At 38.8% G+C, this 12,767-nt stretch overlaps 3 protein-coding genes across 4 annotated transcripts in view; 2 read left to right on the top strand and 1 right to left on the bottom strand.

Annotated features, from left to right (window-relative positions):
- ciapin1 (cytokine induced apoptosis inhibitor 1) overlaps positions 1-2,178 on the bottom strand; it is a 4,783-nt gene extending 2,605 nt beyond the window's left edge. Inside the window, exon 1 of the mRNA XM_019263304.2 lies at positions 2,046-2,178. Coding sequence (XP_019118849.2) covers positions 2,046-2,135 — 90 coding nt within the window. The 5' untranslated portion in view covers positions 2,136-2,178. The remainder of the gene's footprint in view (positions 1-2,045) is intronic.
- Positions 2,179-3,820: 1,642 nt separating this feature from the next.
- On the top strand, positions 3,821-8,139 carry coq9 (coenzyme Q9 homolog (S. cerevisiae)). 2 transcript variants are annotated; one of them, XM_027291874.1, is made up of 9 exons: positions 3,821-4,001; positions 5,445-5,673; positions 5,756-5,891; positions 5,981-6,123; positions 6,251-6,335; positions 6,408-6,512; positions 6,834-6,989; positions 7,584-7,637; positions 7,739-8,139. In XM_027291874.1, exons 1-9 carry the CDS (start codon positions 3,911-3,913, stop codon positions 7,772-7,774), a joined length of 1,035 nt encoding a protein of 344 aa, XP_027147675.1. In that variant the 5' UTR covers positions 3,821-3,910; the 3' UTR covers positions 7,775-8,139. The 2 variants fall into 2 exon arrangements, with proteins under 2 accessions (XP_027147675.1, XP_010747371.1); XM_010749069.3 differs by having other exon boundaries at positions 3,823-3,968.
- Positions 8,140-8,948: 809 nt separating this feature from the next.
- On the top strand, positions 8,949-11,444 carry polr2c (RNA polymerase II subunit C). The gene is made up of 9 exons (XM_010749070.3): positions 8,949-9,150; positions 9,615-9,664; positions 10,054-10,122; positions 10,207-10,259; positions 10,342-10,470; positions 10,552-10,603; positions 10,694-10,862; positions 10,947-11,021; positions 11,099-11,444. The coding sequence occupies exons 1-9, from the start codon at positions 9,065-9,067 to the stop codon at positions 11,241-11,243; spliced, it is 828 nt and encodes a 275-aa protein (XP_010747372.1). The 5' UTR covers positions 8,949-9,064; the 3' UTR covers positions 11,244-11,444.
- Positions 11,445-12,767: the final 1,323 nt, after the last annotated feature.

Genomic DNA, 12,767 nt, shown 5'->3' with positions numbered 1-12,767 from the left:
TTTTTTTTTTTAAGAAAAATAAATGTCAAAAGTATGAGATAAAAAAGTCAGATTTTTAAGAAGAAAAGTCAGAATTTTGGGAGGGGAAAAAGATATTTTTAAGAAAAAAAGTCTGAGAAAGTCAAAAGTATGAGATTTTTAAAAAGTCAGATTTTTAAGAAAAAAAGTCAGAATTTTGGGAGGAACAAAATGTTTTAACGGAAAAAAGGTCAGAATTTTGGGAGGGGAAAAATATTTTTAAGAAAAAAAGTCACAAGTTTGAGATTTTTTAAAAAGTCGGATTTTAAGAAAAAAAGTCACAAGTTTGAGATTTTTTAAAAAGTCGGATTTTTAAGTGGGAAAAAAATCCGAAATTTTGGGAGGGAAAATTTGATTTTTAAAGGGGAAAAAAGTCAAAAAGTATGACATAAAAAAGTCAGATTTTTAGGAAAAAAAGGTCAGAATTTTTTTTTTTTTAAAGGGAAAAAAAAGTCAAAAGTATGAGATAAAAAAACTAAAAAATTTAAGAAAAAAAAGTCAGAATTTTTTTTTAAAGAAAAAAAAAGGGTCAAAAGTATGAGATTAAAAGTCCGATTTTTAAGAAGAAAAGTCAGAATTTGGGGCGGTCGGTGGCGTAGTGGGTTAAGCGGCCGCCTCGTGTGTAGAGGCTACAGTCCTCGCTGCAGCCGGCCCCGGTTCGAATCCCGCATCGGACGGCCATTTGCTGCGTGTCATTCCCCCTCTCTCTGCCCCCTGCTTCCTGTCTATCTTCAGCTGTACTATCAATAAAAAGGCATAAAAAGGCCAAAAAAATACTTTAAAAAAAAAAAAAAAAAGAAAAGTCAGAATTTTGGGAGGGGAAATTAGATTTTTTAAAGGAAAAAAAGTCAAAAGTATGACATAAAAAAGTCAGAAAAAAAGGAAAAAAGGGTCAGAATTTTTTTTTTTTTAAAAGGGAAAAAAAAGTCAAAGGTATGAGATAAAAAAACTAAGAATTTTAAGAAAAAAAAGTCAGAATTTTGGGAGAGAAAAAATTATTTTTAAGAAAAAAAGTCACAAGTATGAGATAAAAAAATCTGATTTTTAAGAAAAAAAAGTCAGATTTTTTTTTAAAGAAAAAAAAGGGTCAAAAGTATGAGATTAAAAGTCCGATTTTTAAGAAGAAAAGTCAGAATTTTGGGAGGGGAAATTAGATTTTTAAAAGGAAAAAAAGTCAAAAGTATGACATAAAAAAGTCAGAAAAAAAGGAAAAAAGGGTCAGAATTTTTTTTTTTTTAAGAAAAAAAAAGTCAAAAGTATGAGATAAAAAAATCAGATTTTTAAGAAAAAAAAGTCAGAATTTTGGGAGGAACAAAATGGTCAGAATTTTGGGAGGATTTTTTTTTGTCAAAAGTATGAGATAAAAAAAAATAAAGAAAAAAAATGTCAGATTTTTTATTTTAAAAAAGTCAGGATTTTGGGAGCAAAAAAATAGGTTTAAGAAAAAATAAAAAAGACTAGACCTTCACCATCCAACAACTGTAACAACATTCAAAGTGTTTCTCTGACAGTCACATGTAAACAACATTTCTGATTGGACGCTGCCACCTCAGCCACAGCAGCTTCATTCTTTCTACGCCAAAGCTGCTGAAAACTTGCTGAGTCATAGTTATGAGACATTATGACATTAATGGGCTTCCATACGTTTCACAGATTATTTAACAGTTCTGCATGTTGTGGACTCACATGGAGTAAACAGACAAACACAGTGAGAAGATAAAACACATGACAGAGGTCAGACTGACAGACACACAGCACGGTCCACGCTCCGTGACGTTCACCTGTCCGTCCACAGAAGGTGAACACAGGTGTTTACACAGGTGTTTACACAGGTGTTTACACAGGTGTTTACAGTCTTTTATTTTTAAACTTTGAAGTTTGAGGCCGCTAACTGTTAGCCTGTTAGCTCGCGTGCCGTGACGCAGAAACGCCGGTGCTCGTGCACGCGCCGTTAAGACGCTGAAGAGAAACAGCGTCACGTGAGCAGAAATATAATATAATAAATAATAAATGAAACATGAACTCACGTCGTTCTGTGGCTCTCTGTGGTTAAACGACACAAATAAAGAAAAAGCTTCAGGCGTGTGCGGCTCCTGTTGTGTTGGCGGAAGTGTCATCAGCAAGTTACATAAAGTTAGATGTGTTTCCGCTTTGAATTTTCAAAATAAAATACGTGTTCGTCAGAATCACGTTATTGGCCAGGTGTGTGTACACACACACACACATACATACACATACAGGTACAGACATACAGGTTAACAAGGAACATGACAGGTAAGTGCAGACATAAACATAAAACATAAAGAAATAACTGTATACATATTTAAAAGATATATGTGTGCATAAATATAAATGTGTGAATCTATCTATAGACACTAACAGACATTTGTAGACTGGACTGGTGGTGAAGCAATGAAATGTGTTCTGTACATGACAGTATATACATACCTATGTACAACAGACTAAATGTGAACACTGGATAAATAAATTATAATGAGCAGGTATTGCACAGAATGTTGTTTACATCACAAAGTTACTCAAAGACGCGTTACACCCAGCCTGCAGTAACTTCACTGGCCCCCAATAAAGCAGCATATCCACTTCAAGATCCTATTTACACTGAATTATGGACATTTTATTAAATTCCTGCCAGTTTGACCTGCCCACCACTGCGTGGTGCTGTGTAAGTGATGTCTGTTATATACATATATTCCAAAAAAATAAGTGTAAAATTGGTGGTACTGAGTTGGAGTGAAGTTGACTAACATTGTGAAACACAGAATTGGGAAATACAGTTTTGCTACATGCTTTACAATCATTCAAAAAAAGGGAACAGTAAACTTAGAAGTAGCAATAGAAAACTAAAAAACACAGTGAAATGAAAGAGTTAAAAAAAGTATGAGATAAAAAAGTCAGATTTTTAAGAAAAAAAAGTCAGAATTTTAGGAGAAAAAAAGATTTTTAAGTTAAAAAAATTCAAAATTATGAGATAAAAAAAGCCTGATTATTTTTAAAAAGAAGAGAATTTTAAGAAAAAAAAAGAGTCAAAAATATGATGTAAAAAAAAGGGGGGGAATTTTTTGATTTTTAAGCAAAAAAAGTCTAAAGTATGAGATAAAAAAAAAGTCAGATTTTTAAGAAAAAAGTCAGAATTTTGGGAGGAAAAAAAATATTTTTTAAGAAAAAAGAGTCAAAAGTATCAGATAAAAAGTCAAAATTATTTTTATGAGATAAAAAAAAGTCAGATTTTGAAAAAGAATTTTAAGTCTAAATTTTGGGGGGAAATGATTTTTAAGCAGAAAAAAAGTCAAAAGTATGAGATAAAAAAGTCAGATTTTTTTTTATTTTTAAAAGTCAGATTTTTAAGAGAGAAAAAAGTCAAAATTCTGAGATAAAAAACGAGAAGTCACAAAGAAAAATAGGTCCGAATTTTGGGAGGGAAAAAAATTGATTTTTAAGAAAGAAAAGTCAAAATTATGATTTAAAAAAGTCTGAATTATTCTGATTATTTTGAGGTTGGCATGTCAGCCACATCAGTTTTATTCTTTCTTCTTATGAAAGCACATTTCCGCCAGTAAAAAAACAAACAAACAAAAAAAAACTTGCTGAGTCATAGTTAGAGTTTTATTAAAAATACTTGTGTCCCCTCCACCTCTGAAATCAAAATTTCGTCCTTGACATCTACAGAAATGGAACAGCTGTTATGTCAACATTAAAAAAGACAAATCTAATATATTAATTAATTAATGCAACATGCCTGCTATAGTAAGAATGTTTCAATGCGTTTTATTTTGAAAGCCCCTCCTTCGTTCTTCTTCCTGTTGACTTCAGCTGTTTTGCAGGAGTCGCGTTGAACTGACGCAGCCGCTTCTAAAAATACTCCGGGCCGAACATGGCAGCGCTGCTGAGAGGTGTCCGAGCTGGAAGGGCACTCCGCGGGCTGAGCAGCGGTAAGACCGGGCCGGACCGCCTCTGTGGTGCAGGTGGAGGTGGAGGTGGAGGTGTAACCCTGTAAATGTGCTTTATCTGTGCTTGTGTGTGGCTTGAAGTGGATCCAGCGTCAGCTCCCTAAGTGACTCCTCACAGAAGGTGATCGTGGAGGACAGAGTCAGGACATGAAGTCCGCTGTGACTTTAAAAACAAATGTATAAAATCAGCTGATGAGTGTCGGTGCTGCAGTTCGTGCACCTCCAGAACTTCAGCGTGCATTTCACGGTGAACACGTTTCTGCAGCCCGCGGGCGTCTCTCCGTCCTGTTGTTATGTAAGCTGCTGAATCCTGAATTAGCTGCACACAGCTGAGATGTTTTACGCGCTGTAGCTGTGAATTAAACCAGGTTTAACCACCGTGCATCACATAGACACACAGCCGAGTCTCACAGCTGTGCACAAGTCTTATATTATTTACCATAATGCAAAAATCTCTTTAAAATAAATACACAAAACAACATTATTGTCACATTGCTTATGTCCTAGATAGATGGATAGATTACTACTAATTCTTGTTGATGTATACAAAAAGGCATGAGGTAGATTATTCTACAATTAGTGTCAAGTCAGCTTTATTGTCAATGCTGCTGTACAGGATATACAGAGTATTGAAATTTTATTTCCCTCTTATCCCAAACAGCATAAACACGAAATATAAAATATAAGAAAAAAATCTAAAATAAAAATATACAAATCTAAAAATATGACATCCGTGTGGCAATATGGCACAGTGTAAACAGAATTATTAGTATAAATATAAGTATAAGTATGGTAATATAACAGCATGGACATAATTTACAGTGTACACAGTGAAGTCTATCAAAAATGAAATATATGTAAACTGTGTGTATAATCACAGTATAAATTAAAGTTTATGGGAAGGAAGAACATGTAACTATGCACAGCAGTTATATTTGTAGACAGATCGGGCAGCAGTAGGTAGCAATGCTGCTGTAAGGAGGTTGTTTTGTGTACATGTACATACATCATGAAAAGCATGAGTAGAGTGAATATGAGTGATGATATTTACATGTTAAAATAACTAAATATATACAGTGAAAATTTACAGGTAAAGTTGCTGATATTTTGTGTCTGGTGATCACGGTGACGGCCTGGAGATCTGCAGAGCGGTTTAGTTTGGGTTTTTTGTCCGGGGTGTGATGGATCTGCAGAGATCTGGACGTCTTACATGTCCTGAGGACGGACTGAATGGTTCAGTCCATCCTCTGCTGGGCCTGTGTTGAGCTCCCACTTTAGGTTCTGGCAGAAACCTGAATGTTTCCACAGTGTTGTCGGTTCTGGTAATGGTCGGCAGGGTTGCTGTTCATCAAGGAGTCATTTGTGGAGTTGCATGACTAAAATACTGAATATCGTGTATGTTTTTGTCCATGGATGTCCATGTTTTGTTGATGCTCATGACTGTGTTGCTCTCTGCAGTGGTGGCTGCACCGACAGCAACAACTCCTCAATGCAGCAGCCTGAGCCGAGGCTTCCACCGCGCAGCGCCGAGGCTTCAGGACGACTTTAAATCCGACAAACCTCCTCCTTCCTCTTCGTCCACGACCTTCCACGAGCACTACCAGGCTCACTCGGCCGAACAGGACAACACAGCAACAGCGTCTCATGAAGGCGCTGCAGCCGAACAGGCCTCCAGGCCAAACACCAGGTCGGTCAGATGCTACACACACACACAGACACAGCACAGACCTGATCGATGATGCTTAACCTGTTTGCGTGTCCGTGGACAGTTACCAGGACCAGAGCGGAGAGCAGGGCGAGGAGTACGAGACGGAGGAGCAGCTCCAGGCTCGAATCCTGACCGCCGCTCTGGAGTTCGTCCCCCTGCACGGCTGGTCGATGGAAGCCATCGCGTCCGGCGCCGAGGTGAGCCATCGCAGGTAAAACGATTTCATCCTGCGATGACTCTTTTCTGTTCAGCTGATGTCGTGTTGTTTATGTCGTGTTGGTAACAGACACTGGGCCTGTCCTCTGCGTCCACCGGCATGTTCAATAACGGAGCTGGAGATTTGGTCTTACACTTCATCACCCAGTGCAACTCGCAGCTGACGGAGATCCTGGCTGAACAACACAAGCAGGTCCAGCTGGGCCAGGCGGAGTATGTACACACAACTCAGCCTAACCTCAGGCTTTTCACAATAAAAGCACCCCACTTTTTCACTTGAATCTGGCCATTTGGCGTCTCTTGTTTCAGTTCCAGTTTCATTCACAGATTTGTGTTTCAGGCCGAAGGCGACTGCCGACTTTCTCAGAGACGCCGTAGAGACCAGACTGAGGATGTACATCCCCTACATTGAATCGTGGCCACAGGTAAAGTGACGTCGACCGACAGAGGTCAGGATGGAAACTACATGTGATCCTTGACTTTGTGTGTGTTGTCAGGCGATGAGCATCCTGCTCCTTCCTCACAACATCCCAGACAGCCTGAAGCACCTCTCCACCCTCGTGGACGACATCTGGTACTACGCCGGAGACAGATCCACAGACGTGAGTGGATCCTATCACCCCGGACCTCCTCCTCCTCCTTCTTCTTCTTCCTCTGCTGCTGCTCCTTCTCATACCTTCCTGTCCCCCTTTCATCACCACCCCCATAATCTCAGACCCGCCACCTCCCAGGTTACTCCCCCACCCTACCGAGACATGACCCAGCTTTACTTCTTACTGTCTAGCTGTCAGGTGTCCCCTTAAAAAATATACATCTGTACGTCTTATCATAGTTCCAAGCCCGAAACTTTTTACACCTTTACAGCCGCCCTTGCTCTTAATTATGTTGATTATTGGAGTGTAAAGTTGCCTTGCTTCTTTTAGATGAACTGGTACACCAAACGGGCAGCGCTGACGGGCATCTATAACACCACAGAGCTGGTGATGCTTCAGGATTCCTCTCCGGACTTCGAGGACACCTGGAACTTCCTTGACAACCGCATTCAGGACGTGGTCAACATGGCTAGCACTGCCAAACAGGTAGAGAAACATGCTCAACTGAAATACGAGATTCTTGACTACAGTAATACAGTCAGGATGTTTCTGCTTTGGGAATGTGGCTTCTGGACCGGATGGTCTGTTTTTGTTTTGTCCTGATCCCAAACACCGTCCATGTCGACGCTCTCAGGGTTGCCAGACATGAAACGTACTACATCCTGTGGAACCAAGCAAAGTGGATCAACAGAGATAACGTTAGTTTCTGTTTGAGTGGCCCTCAAACGAACACAAACCCAATTAAACGTCTCTCTGTTATTATTTTGACTGAAGTCAGACTCAGTCGTAGGAGCTGCTTCGTGAAATAAACCATGTTGCACTTGTTTTGTGCTCGTGGAGGTTCAGTGTCTTCAATCTGGCAACCTCTCTGAGCTTCGAGTCTAAAGGAGACGACGCTCTAAGTTTTAAATTTGGACTGCAGTCCCACTAACCACTAGATGTCACTGTTGCAAGCAAAGTTACATAATTTAAAACTCACCAGAGAACTCCCAGTGAACATGGAGCCAAATTTAGGAAGGAAAAGATGATTTAAAGCATAAAACACAGCTAAGCTTTGACCTCGTTTCATTTGCTCTGTAGGTGCAGTCGACTGGTGAAGCTGTGGTGCAGGGGCTGATGGGAGCTGCTTTTACAGTAAGTATTCATCAGTTATTTGCACTTTTCTAACCCTCTCTCTCTTAGTTTGACACCACAGAGGATCTGTATTTTAAACATCTGTGTTTTGTGTTTTACAGCTGAAGAACCTCACAGGACTGAACCAGAGGCGATGATGTAAAACATCTCTCACTCTGATCCTGACCGTCCGGCTTGTGTCATGAGCTTTTTGCTCTTTTTTTCTGATTAACTTTATGAGTCTAAAAAACATATTGGATCACGACTTTTATTCAGTCAGACAAAGCTGTTATTTGTTAAAGATCATGGGTCTCTTTTTGGACCAGAGGCTTTGTCTTGTTTAGTTTCACTGTCCAAGATTTCACTCTCCTGCTCAGATCAGTTTTTTTTTTTGTATAAAAGGACACAGAGATCTGTAATTTTGATTGTAATGTTGGACTTCAATAAAGTAGTTATTCTTGTACATTTGTTTAGGATTAGTGCTAGAAAAGACACCATGGCAATAAAGTATAAACCGTTTTTTCACTGGGGATTTTTTTTTTCTATAAACAAGAAAGCACTATCAGAACATCTAAATTATTCTGATGATAAAATATATGTACACACAAAAACACATTTGAATTTATTTTTTTTCCCACTGAATATATTTGATATATAAAATATATATGAATACATTTTTAAAAAATCTTTAAACAAAGTTGTGCGATCAGAATATCTATGATATTATAATATATATATATATATATATATATATAATATTATAGTATTAAATATATTCTATCTAATATATCTAATATTGTCGTATTACCTATATCTACACAACATCATTCCATAACTTGATTTATATATAATATATCTATTATTATTTTTAATTCTGATTTATACTTTGTTTATACATTTTTTAAAATAATTTATTCACATATGTTTTCTTTCTCTCTGTCTATATATATATATATATATATAAAATCACGAAAGAATTTTGTTTTTATTTTACTCTACACTTTAATGTGCACTGTGATATTATATATGTGTGTGTGTGTTTATGAGTACACACAAAAAAAGAAACATTTATTCTAAAATTTTATTTTTCACTGGGAATAGAATATGATATACATATAATTATATATATATAAAAAAAGTGTGTGTAAACGTATAAAAGGTAAACAAAAAAAAAACAGACTTTTATTCTGAAATTGTACTCTACTATAATTTGCACTGTTCCCTTATTTTGAAATGAAGAATCCATGACCCGGACATTCAATAAAAAAAGGCCCGCCTCCGCGTCTCTCATTTTGACCAATCAGTAACCGCGCTTGAGTCTGCGGGCCAATCAGCGGACGGTAAAATAATTCTGGGAAGCCTTCGTTCAAAGCCGGAGCGTCGGTGGTTCGAGAGTGTGGACGGTTTGTTTATATTTTAACAACGTTTGCGTCCGTTCGAGGTTAATAATGCCGTACGCGAACCAACCGACGGTGAAGATCACGGAGCTGACAGACGAGAATGTGAAGTTCGTCATTGAAAACACGGACCTGGCGTGAGTGTTGATTTATTCAGAGAGAAAGAGAGGCAGCCATTGTTACTGTCTGAGCTCGTTAATGAAGAACACTTAGTTAAATTAAGTTGACTCTGCTTGTACCTGAGCAGGTGTGCTGAAGAGCAGTATTCATTAAATATAGAATATGTTAGTCATAACTAGTGTGAAAATAACATTTGTTACCTTTTAGAACGAGACTTTTAAATCTACAGACGGAGCGGGTCCTCTTTTACGGAGTCGGACATGTTTCTACGGTAGCCCAGAAGGGTCAAACCGAAACACAAGCTCTAGATAGTGCAACTTTCATGTTTTTTCACAACTCTTAAAGGCGTTGGAAGGTGTGTAGGTGAGGCGAGGGGTGTTTACTTGGTCCCCAGTCAGCAACTTCACTAACTAGATGGCATTAAATCTTAAACGCTCTGTCTTTTTAACGGTTAATTTAAATCTGTATTTCTTATTTTCAGGGTTGCAAACTCTATCCGCAGAGTCTTCATGTCAGAAGTTGCCACAATAGGTAAGATAACTGTTTTGTTTGTTCTAGACCTGAGGCAAAACAATGAGTGGATAAGTTATTTATAGAGATTACCAAATGAGCAGCTAACTTGATCCATGATACTAAAATCAAATCAGATTTTATTTGTATAGCCCAAAGTCACAAAGTACATTTGCCTCTGAGGGTTTTACAGTCTGTACAGGGAGTGACAGTAACTAACTAACTTCCATATTGTCCAGCTCCTGTTCTGGCACAACACTAGCTCCAGTCTGTAAACATCCTCCTTACTTCACTGTCCATCTGAGTTGACATCAGAGGGGAAACCAGAAACATTTTCTCCATTTTTAAAATATGATCCAGTTTCAGTAAAAATCAGTTGACAGAGTCTCTAAACTTGAACTTCTTCGCAGCCATCGACTGGATCCAGATCGACGCCAATTCATCGGTCCTGCACGATGAGTTTGTCGCGCACAGAGTCGGTACGTGTGATCAGCTTCCAGTACAGATTGGTAGTCATTTATTGGAGTACGATATTAGTATGATGATGTTTTCTGTGCCGTCAGGTCTGATTCCTCTCACAAGTGATGACATCGTGGACAAAATGCAGTATTCTAGGGTGAGTTTACCGACATATCAGGCGTCCACCAGACAGTTAGACTGTTCCACGGCGTCATGAGTAAATCTGTTTGTAATTGCAGGACTGTACCTGCGATGATTTTTGTCCAGAGTGTTCTGTCGAGTTGACGCTGGACGTTCGATGCACTGAGGACCAGACACGTCACGTCACCTCACGGGACCTTTTATCCAACAACCCCAGAGTCATCCCGGTGAGTGTTTTCTCCGTTTGAGGCGTGTGGAAAGCAGAAGAAGACACTGACAGTCTCTTTTTTTTATATCTGGGTTTCTAGGTGACTTCCAGGAGTCGAGACAATGATCCCAATGACTACGTTGAACAAGACGGTAAGCTGTGGGGCTTTGAAATCTGACTTTTCGTGAAGTTATCCCACATTTTAAACATCTTCTTTACTCTCTCCACTCCGTAACAAACAGACATTTTACTGGTGAAGCTCCGTAAAGGTCAGGAGCTGCGGCTCCGAGCGTACGCCAAGAAAGGCTTCGGTAAGGAACACGCCAAGTGGAATCCAACGGCGGGGGTGTCCTTCGAGTACGACCCTGACAACGCACTGAGGCACACGGTCTACCCACGACCTGAGGAGTGGTATGTTCTCACTGAGATGAAGATGTGTTAAATATCTAATACTGAAGAACGACTGAATGTTGAATTAACGTGCCGTGTTCTCAGGCCAAAGAGTGAATACTCAGAGATTGAGGAGGACGAGGTTCAAGCTCCCTACGACCCCAACGGAAAGCCAGAAAGGTGAGAAACGTTGCGAGTGACTCGGTGTATAATCTCAAAGTCCATCAGCTCACCTGTGATGTTTCACCCGCGCTCAGGTTCTATTATAACGTGGAGTCGTGCGGCTCTCTGCGACCGGAGACCATCGTCATGTCGGCGCTGGCGGTCCTCAAGAAGAAGCTGAGCGACCTGCAGACTCAGCTGAGCCACGAGATCCAGAGCGACGTGCTCACCATCAACTGAGCACCGACGCCTCCACCCACCACCACCGCCACCATCATGACCTGAATTCACACACAGAAGATCACATGACCATAAATACATTCATTTATCTGGACAGATCTGAGTTTGTCTTTGCGTTTTGTTGTCAGTGGTTTAACTCCGACAGTGTTTGGTTATTATTGTTAAATGTTGCTTTTTAAATAAAATCTGTATTGAGTATTTCGTTATTGTAATTTCTCACTGATAGTACTTTAATCAGGTTTTTTAGTTTCTGTTGTTAGAAGTACAAAAACACGTCGTTCTGCATCACATGAACTGTTTCTTTATAATTACCATAGATGCGTATGTGGCGTGCCTTGCTGCCACCGTGAGTTTCTTAGCAGAAATTATGACAGTTTCTTTTTTATTCACACTGTCGTGGATGGAAGATTCACTGACTGACTACTGACTTTCTCCTGCTGTGTAAAAAGGGACAGTGATTGGCCATCCACTGTTTCCAGGTGTGCTTATCACCTCACCTAGCGCTGCCCGCTGCCCCCTGAGCCGTCCCCACACCTCTCCTGACTGCCAAACCAGCCTCCCTCCACTATGTTTTATTTCAAAGAGTGTACATTAACAAGCACAGACTCAATCCCTCATCAGGCTCTCGATGGGGATGGAGCCTATCCCAGCTGACTTGGGGCAAGAAGTGGGGTACATCCTGAACAGGTCACCAGTTACCTGCCTGTCTTTGGACTGTGGGAGGACACAGAGAGAACACCAGTTATTCCCCAACAGTTATATTTTCTAGAGTTAATCTCTCTGATGTTAAAAATTCTGATAATTGATCCAGTTTAAAAGTTTGAGGAGATTTTAGTATGCATTTTAGATTGATTGAATTTAGATCTAATTGAATAGAGCATGAAAGGTTTACAGGAAGACCGCCACGGACTGGTAAAACATCTGCAGCATTGTTTTTTTGTTTTTTTACTTTATTTCTCCTGAGGGAAATTCAAACATCCAGTAGCATCATAAGACGCAGTGAACACACAGTAAGCATGCATTAAGATTAGCCTATACTACAATAAAACATACATTATACTACAGTATGTCAAAGTTAACCTGTGATCTGAATCTGGACTTAAATGAAACCTGTGCAAAGATCTTTACAAATAGAAAACTATATAAAAGTAAAAAATAGACTTATTTTTCTATATACTATAATAAAATAAGAAACAGACCTAGAAATATAATAATAATAATGATAATAATAATAATAATGATTTAATTTATAATGCACTTTACATTTGAAGCAAATCTCAAAGTGCTACAATACACACACGAATAGTGATGACTGAAGATCTACAGTTTTGACCTCATGATAAATGTAAGACAACAAAAGTAATTAATTTAGAGCCAAAATAAATATATTTTTTTCTGCAGTAACAATTTATTAAATATATGATATATATATAATATATATAAACATTATTTTACTAAAATGCCATCAAGATAAATAAACGTAAAGGCTACTACCATAAATTGGACAAATAACAATAAAACTAC

The sequence above is a fragment of the Larimichthys crocea genome, chromosome XX (assembly GCF_000972845.2).
Source record: "Larimichthys crocea isolate SSNF chromosome XX, L_crocea_2.0, whole genome shotgun sequence".
In the NCBI taxonomy this organism is placed as follows: domain Eukaryota; kingdom Metazoa; phylum Chordata; class Actinopteri; family Sciaenidae; genus Larimichthys; species Larimichthys crocea.
The sequence above is the reverse complement of the archived record's forward strand: the minus strand, read 5'-3'. Positions and strand labels throughout refer to the sequence as shown.